An 8,364-nucleotide genomic window follows, 5' to 3' on the forward strand; every position below is an offset into this window, starting at 1 on the left:
GTGCGCGCCCGCACGTGGTATTTTGTGGAAGAGCCACACTCAAGGGGCCAAAGAGCCGCATGTGGCTTGCGAGCCGTGGTTTGCCGACCACTGACCTAATCCATGTACATAGGTTGTCCCGGTTGCAACTTCTGAATGGGCCCAGAGTTTGCATCCAAGTCACTAGTGGGCTCTGCAGAAACAACTCTATAAACTCTGAGACAGTAACATCCAAGACAATAATGTCCATGGGGCTGCTTTGGACTCTGCACCCTGTGTCCCCTGCAGCTCTTCACAAAGGGGCTCTGTGTCTCCCACCCCAGAGGCGAAGGTGGGGTGTGAGCCCATGTTCCAAGGTTCCAGCGGTCCTATGCCTCCTTGAGTCGCTTCATTTAGTGCACACAGCATTTTTAGATAGAGAAAGGAAGGTTGTGTGTGTGTGCATGCAATCGTGTGTGTACACATGTGTGCAACAAGCAACTTCAGAGTAATTTTATAGGTACATAAAATAGTGCAAAGTAGAATTAATGCTGACTGTAAAAACTACCATGTGGAAAAATGGATTTGCTCCTATATCTTATGCTGCATGGTAGAATAACTGAAATATAAAGAAAAGGGTACAGTAAAAAGTATATGGCATGCAATTGGTTACTTTTATTTAGCATTCATAATCTTTAGTATGAATATTACAAGTGCAGCTGAAGTTTAGCATATGCTGATTGCCATCTTTAATATTCTAAATCCAAATTAAGAGTATATTTGCATATAATTTGTTACTTGTTAAAATGAAGACATTTGAAATAGCTGGTTAGAGTATGTATAACTTTCAAGAACTAACTGTTCAATTTGTGTTAGAAGGTCAGAAAAGCAAAATATATTAAAGTAGTAGAACTTTTCAAAATGATTAGGTCATTTATGGGGACTCTTGGCCTGGCTTGCGCCCTCTGCAATCTGGGACCCCTCGGGGGATATTGGACTGCCAGTTTTGGCCCGATTCCTGCAGGCCAGGCTGAGGGACCCGTGCACAGATTAGTGCACCTGACCTCTAGTATGCATATAAGATCTTTGTCTAATGTCTTCCCACCCACCCCTTCCCACCTTCCCTCTAAGATTCATCAGTCTGTTCCATGTTTCCATGCCTGTGTGTTGAGCGTCTGCCCCCTGGTAGTCAGTGCGCGTCATAGCTACTGGTTGAATGGTCGAATGGTCGAACAGTTGCTTAGGCTTATATATATAGAGATGATCATATGTAAAACTTAATGCCTTTAGACAAGAATTCTGTTTTTTAATGTGACTTTTAATCTCTATCTGATCTTTGCTTATATAGGATACAACTGCATTCAATTGATGGCAATCATGGAGCATGCTTATTATGCCAGTTTTGGTTATCAAATCACAAGCTTCTTTGCAGCTTCAAGGTAAAATGAAAGACCCATTATATCCATTCTTTTCTAAGCAAAAATAAAATAAAATGAATTTTTACATTTTATATGATGTCATTTTGTAAACTATTTTAGGGTCAACAGAGTCAACAGAACCTTAGCGTTTTTTACTAATATCATAGACACTCATTTCAGCTAGCCTTAGAGGTTGGCCTTGATTTAATGTTGTTTTTCATGAATGATTCTAATAAAGAATATCCAGTTACCTGTTGAAATTTTCATGTATTTTGGAACCCAAGCTTTAGTCAGAAAATCATGCCTTATGGAAGCCATTATAGCCAGAGCTCACATTCTTTTATGGAAAAAGATTGACTCATGTAGGAAGGTGACTGAGGAGTTCATTGGTAGGACATATACTATGTACAAAAGGACTGTCCTTCTTCCCAGGCTGAAATCTAGGGAATGTGGCTCTGGGCAGAAAGACATAACGGGTCCTAAGCCATTGAAGAGGTGCTGACCTGAATGACCACAAGTTGAACAAGTCTAACATTGTCTCTGCCTCCTGGAGATTATAGTGTGGTGGCATATAGACAGAATCCAATAATCCTACATATTAGATTTCTACCTGTAATATAAGCAAATAAGAAAACAACAGGGTACTATAATAGTATAGAATCAGAGGTCTGATCATATTATATTAGGTATGAACTGATGTTAGAACTGAGATCTAAAGCATGATTAAAAGTTGACTTGGGGAAGAGTGAAGTGGGAATAGGTAGATAGTATTTAAGACATAGAAGACACCCCATCTATATTCAACTTAGTTCTTTTTCATTAGAGCAATTCTCCTTGAATAAGTAACCTTTACTTACTCTCTGTAATCCCACCACTTCTCTTTTTGCTTAAACTCATTCCAAGAAGCCTCTTCACCTCCTCACTGAAATTTCTCTTGTCAAGGGTACTAATGGCCTCCATATGTCATGTCTAAAAGATAAGTCCTTACTTACTTGTACTGTCAACAGCATTTGGCACAATTGGTTGCTCCCACTTTCTTGGAACTTTTTTCTTTCCTTGGTTTTCAGTATATTTTACCCCCTATTGTTTTCCCCACCTTTCTTGTTGTTTCTTTCTTATTTCCTTTGCTCTTTCTGACCAGTAACGATTGGATCTCCCAGTGCTCAGCTCTTCTCTATGTATATGAAGCACCTTGGGGTCTCATTATGTCCCATCCATTTTTATGGCTTAAGTATACTTTATATGCCAACTCCCAAATTTAACTCTCTAGCCCTGACCTCTGTTGTGAACTTCAAACAGTGTCTATTTGACATTGGGATATCTAATACATATCTAATACTTAACATATCCCAAATTAAGTTCCTGATTTTCCAACCTCCTCCTCCTTCCATCTTCCCTAGTTCAATAAAATGATATCACCATCTTCTAGTTGTTCAAGCCAAAAACTTTTGCAATGTACTTGACTCTTCTTTTTTGTCCCTCTGGCTGTCATAAAACCTAGCCACCTGTAACTCCAAATGTATCCCACATCTGGCTTCTTCAGCTGCTATCACTCTGGTCCAAGTTGCTTTTCTCTCTTACCTGTATTATTTCAATAGGTCTTTAACTGGTCACTCTATTTTTTCTTATCCTCCTACATCTCCATAGACTTCCCTCCCTCCTTACACATGAACTACTTTCTGCACAGTGGCCAGAGTGACCATTAAAAATAAAAGTTAGATCATGTCACTCTTTTGCACAGAACCCAGTAATGATTCCCTTTCGGAATAAAAGCCAAATGTCTTATATTGGTGCATAAGACCCCATGTGATTTGAGTCTTGGCCATCCCTTTTTTTTAAATTCTTTATTATTTAAAGTATTACATATAGTAGTACATATGTCTCCTTTTCCTCCCATTGACCTCTCCCCGGGCACTCCCACCCCCAGCACATGCCCTCACCCCTCTAGTGTCTGTGTCCATTGGTTATGCTTATATTCATGCATACAAGTCCTTTGGTTGATTGATCTCATCTTTTTCTTGATCATTCCACGTCAGCTACACTCGCCAATTTTCTGTTCTTCAAATGCCTCTCGCTCATGTCTGTTCCCACTGCTCTTCCTCTCTGAGCATTCTTCTTGTTAATTATTCATATGCCTTGCTCCCTACTTCTTTACCGCCTTTGTTCAATAACAAATATTAAGCAACTTTGACTTGTATCAAAGTATTATACTGCATTTGCACATCTAAAGTATGTAGTACAATGCTGGTAAAACAATTGATTCATAGTAAATGATTGGCTGTTTGCTTTAAATATGATGCAATCTTGTTTTTGCTGTGTTCTTTATCTTTAGCCGTTATGGAACTCCTGAAGAGCTAAAAGAACTGGTTGACACAGCTCACTCGATGGGTATTATAGTCCTCTTAGATATGGTACACAGCCATGCTTCAAAAAATTCAGAGGATGGATTGAATATGTTTGATGGGACAGATTCCTGTTATTTTCATTCTGGACCTAGAGGGAATCATGATCTTTGGGATAGTCGATTGTTTGCCTACTCCAGGTAGGTACTTGTAACACTGAAATGTTTTCTTTGTTTAAAATTGATTTTATGGGATTTCATTAAATTCATTGTACCCTCACTAATATTTAATTTCTTAAAATGAGTTTTATAATTTTATGAATAATGTTTAAGGTACTTATAGAATTGGACTTGTTTTGTATAACACATATATTCATGGTAAGTTGCATTAAATTTTAGTTTTACAAATATTTTGCCATTTAAAATATATTGATTATATTCCCATTTAAAAGGATTAATGTTAAGTATTTTTTAATATCAAAAAGACCACTTTATTAGGTTGAATTAACCATAGCAAGTCTCCTTTTAATAAATAAATACACATTGTTTTAAGTAGGTTATTTTTTAAAATCTTACTTTATGTTTTGCTATCTTAATAATATTACCATGTTTTTGACTACAGCTAAATAATTATAAGAACTAACATTTATTAGTATGCAATATACTATGTCACGCATGGTGTCGAATGTTTTAGCTATATAGCCACACATTTTATTTATTCTGAATAGCAACTCTACTTATGCATGGTAAGTATTATTCTCATAGTCATCTTAAAGATAGTAAGTTAAGATATAGTGTTGAAACAGTTTGTTACAATTAAATGCATCTCTGATTTCTTTTACCATCTAAATAGGTATTTTAAGTGATTAAATCTAACTAGCAGGATATGGCAAAAAGTTTTTAAAAAGCCAAAATATTCTCAACTTATTCCACAATTTATCATATGGAAAAATATAATGAAAATTATTATCAGACATAATAAAAGTAATAAGGTACAACTAAAATTTTTAATAAGTGTTTTGGAAAGAATTTAATGAATTTTTGGATGTTTTATATTACACAAACATTCATATACTAGAAAATGAGTAGTGTAGAAAAATGCTTCAGCAATAAATTTGATGAAATGAAGAATTCTAGTTTTTCAGTACAAATTAGATGACTTTTATATGGACGAAATTGTTTCGCTACACTCTTTTCTTAATATCCTACATGATTGTGTGTTTCATAGCCATATAGGAATCACTCATGCCAGCTGAAGCAGAATAATGTATGAGAAAAGACACAGGAGGCAAAAGCAGGTGGCAGGGTTCCAGGCCTAGCTTCACTCTCCTACAAATCAATTAATCATTCTGGCTCTCAGTTTTTTTCATTTTAAGAAGGTGGTAGAATAATACAATTCCCTCTGTAAAGGTATTTGGTATTTTGATCATTTTTTTGAGTGTTGCCTTTTATAGTATGGATTTATAGCAAGTGAAAAGGACTAAACCTGTTCTAATTTTGTGATACAACTCCACTAATTACATTATTGAATAAATCTTATAAATGTTGATTATGGACAGGAAGTATAATTAATTCAATTCTCTGTCTTATATTTGGGTGAATAATAGTTAACTCTATCCTGTAGAACTGTGCCTTATGAAAGAAATACACTAAATGGTTAAATTTGATCCTAAAGCAATTATTTTTCTGTAGAACTGTGTTTTCAAAAGAAATACATTAAGTGGGTATATTTTATGTTGTAAAATTATTCTTTATTTTATTAAAATATTTATTATAACATATTTTTCTGCACCATAAACTCTAAGTCCATTTCAAGTTATCAACTTTCTAAAGGAAAGGGATTACACATAATTGTTTTAAGAATTTCGACTACAGCAATCAAGACTTTGTTAACATTTTTTTATTTAATCCATGTTTTCTTTTGTTATTGAAGTAACTTTTAATCTTTCTCAAGTGCTTACTTTTGGTAATAATGTATATTACAGTTTTAGCTTATTATTATTTATTTTTACTATTTTTAAACTTTATTTTGTCATATAGGCTTAGTTCCTCTTAACAATGAATTTGTATTATTCTGGATATTGTTCTATTTTACAACAAAAATTTCCAAATTTTAAAGTAGTATTTCCTATGTAGGTTTATACTATTGGTTATTCCATCATTAAACACATAGGTAAAATCCTACAAAGCCAATATATATCACCAAAGTTAAACAGATTTCTTGCATACTTAGATTCTTCAATATATAAAATAGTTCCTCATACTATTGGAATTATTTTCTCAACATTATGTGCAATGTATTAAAAACTTTATTGACAAAATGTATATTAGCCTGATGACATTTATCAGGCTTTTTATATTTTCCCCCTTCTATTCTGATTGGTTATAGCATATGTAATGTAGCATTGCTTTCCTGTAATATGAAAGCCATTTTATAATGACCATTCATGATTCAAATCCTACTCTGCTCTTTTGGTTATATTTTGCTGCTTAACAAACTAGACCAAAATTTAGTGACTTGAGACAATAGCAGTTGTTCATTTTGTTTCTATATCGACAATTTGGCCATAATTCAGCTGGACAGCTCTCTTTTCCGTGTTATGTCTGATGGGGTGACTTCATTCCGGGGTGTAGCCTTCACTTTAAAGATGCTTCACTCACATGACTGACATTTGGCACTGGCTTTCAGCTGGGAGCTCAGCCATGGCTGTGGGTTAAAAGGGCCTCAGCTCCTCCCGTTTTAGCCCACTCCACTGGCTACCTGGTTATCTCACAAGAGTGAGAGTTTCAAAAGACAGACATGTAGGCAGCCATTTCTTAAGATCTGGATCTGGAAATTGACACATTATTTCTTCTGTAAACTATTGGTCAAACAGTTACAGATTCAAGGGGTATGGGACACAGACCCCTCCTTTCGATGGAAGGAACATGAAGTAATTTTAGTGCTGTTTGAAAATTCCCATATCTAACAAGTTGGCCTCACACACTGAATATGCCACTTTACAAATTCTAAAGAGATGTATTGTAATACCTGTCTATGTGGGAATACGATTTTTCTTGCCTGTATTTCTGTGGTAGAGAGTTATGGCTGAAATAGGCAATTTAAAAAAAATACATTTTTCTTTTAAAAATAATGCTACTGTCAATAATTAGAAAATATAAAAAAGGACACAAAATCCAACATAAAGTTATTATTCTTTATAAATGTAAATAACATAAATTGTATGTAACTGCCTTTAATGAATATCCCCTATATGAATATACACAAGGAAACCCAGGCCTTCACTATGACCCTTCCCATAGAATAGCTACTTTGCCTCTAATTTTAGGTTTGTTCCGTATTCAGATGAATTCAGAAACTACAATTAATATTTCATATTTTAAATGAGTTATTTTCCTACTTTTACCTTAGATATGTTGATTAATATTACACTCCATCGAAGAGTATATATGAAAATGGTACATGGTTTACCTAAGGCCTAAGCCTCTTTTTTTGAAAACTTGTAATAATTTTTGAAATTATTATATTCCCTGTTTGTAAAAACATTGATCTTATATAGAATCAGCTTCTGTAGAGATATGTTGCTGATGCTCATTTCATCCTATCTGTATGTCACAACCTGTCACCATTTATAATCTCTGATTCAAGAACCATCATCAAAGTTTTCAGAATTAAATCTCTCACTCTGAGGAATGCCAGGGATCCTGACTGTGCTATATCATTACCTGCTATGAATAAATTTCCAATCAGGAGCTGCCCATGTTTTAATTTTCTGTCTACTCGTCTGAACTGCCTTCTAGCTCTGCTAAATTACTAATGACAGTTCATAACTGAGATGGGTTGTCCTTGCTTTAGTTGGCAAAGAGAACTTTCTGACATATCTGTCACCCGTAAGTTCCAGAAGTTTTTAGAGTAAGAAATGATGAATATAATTTAGAAGTCTCAGTTTTAAATTCATTTTTGCATATGCATCTGTCACTATTAAATGCACTTGATAAAATAACAAGACAACTTCAGATTCATTGAGCTTAAACAATTATTTTGCCTTAATCATTACTATAGCTTCAAATGAATACCACTTCTTTGTTGAGTATTTCTTTTAAAGATAAGATATTGAATCTTAAAGACATAGTAATGATAATATTTATTTTTCCCCTGACCTTTACATCTGGTTACAAAAGTAGTATAATCATATGTCATAGGTTTATAATGTGGTTTAGGCAGGAAGATATCCTACTCTTATCTTGAGTTATTAGAGTTCCTTTCAGAAACAAAAGTGAATCCAGTTGTTTTGGTGTCATAACCACATATAATAAAATACAACTAGTACAGACACTGTAATATTTGGGGCTTCTTAATCATGCTGTTTATTCCACAAGTTAGAATGTAGAAGGAAATTCCTGAGGGCTTTCACTTCTTGGAGTAACTATTTGGATCTGAAATATTCTTATTTATGGTGTTTCTTTTTAAGTTTATTAATACAGTGAATTCTTTTATTGGTTTTGGATGTTAAGCCAATATTGCATTCCTGGGATAAACCATCATGAATATAGGTGCTAATATTCTAAAAAAAATAGCATATTATATATGATACTAGAGGCCCGGTGCATGAAATTCATGCATGGGAAGTGGAGGTGTGGGGATGG

General features: G+C 34.4%; 1 protein-coding gene and 1 pseudogene across 1 annotated transcript in view; one reads left to right on the forward strand and one right to left on the reverse strand.

Annotated features, from left to right (window-relative positions):
• The window catches only part of LOC102247330, a 5,417-nt pseudogene extending 5,188 nt beyond the window's left edge, over positions 1-229 (reverse strand).
• Positions 1-8,364, forward strand: part of GBE1 (glucan (1,4-alpha-), branching enzyme 1) — a 289,368-nt gene that overhangs the window by 114,192 nt on the left and 166,812 nt on the right. The window contains exons 6-7 of the mRNA XM_014536264.1: positions 1,307-1,397; positions 3,709-3,918. Coding sequence (XP_014391750.1) covers positions 1,307-1,397; positions 3,709-3,918 — 301 coding nt within the window. The remainder of the gene's footprint in view (positions 1-1,306; positions 1,398-3,708; positions 3,919-8,364) is intronic.

This window comes from Myotis brandtii, unplaced genomic scaffold (assembly GCF_000412655.1).
Source record: "Myotis brandtii unplaced genomic scaffold, ASM41265v1 scaffold159, whole genome shotgun sequence".
Lineage (NCBI taxonomy): Eukaryota > Metazoa > Chordata > Mammalia > Chiroptera > Vespertilionidae > Myotis > Myotis brandtii.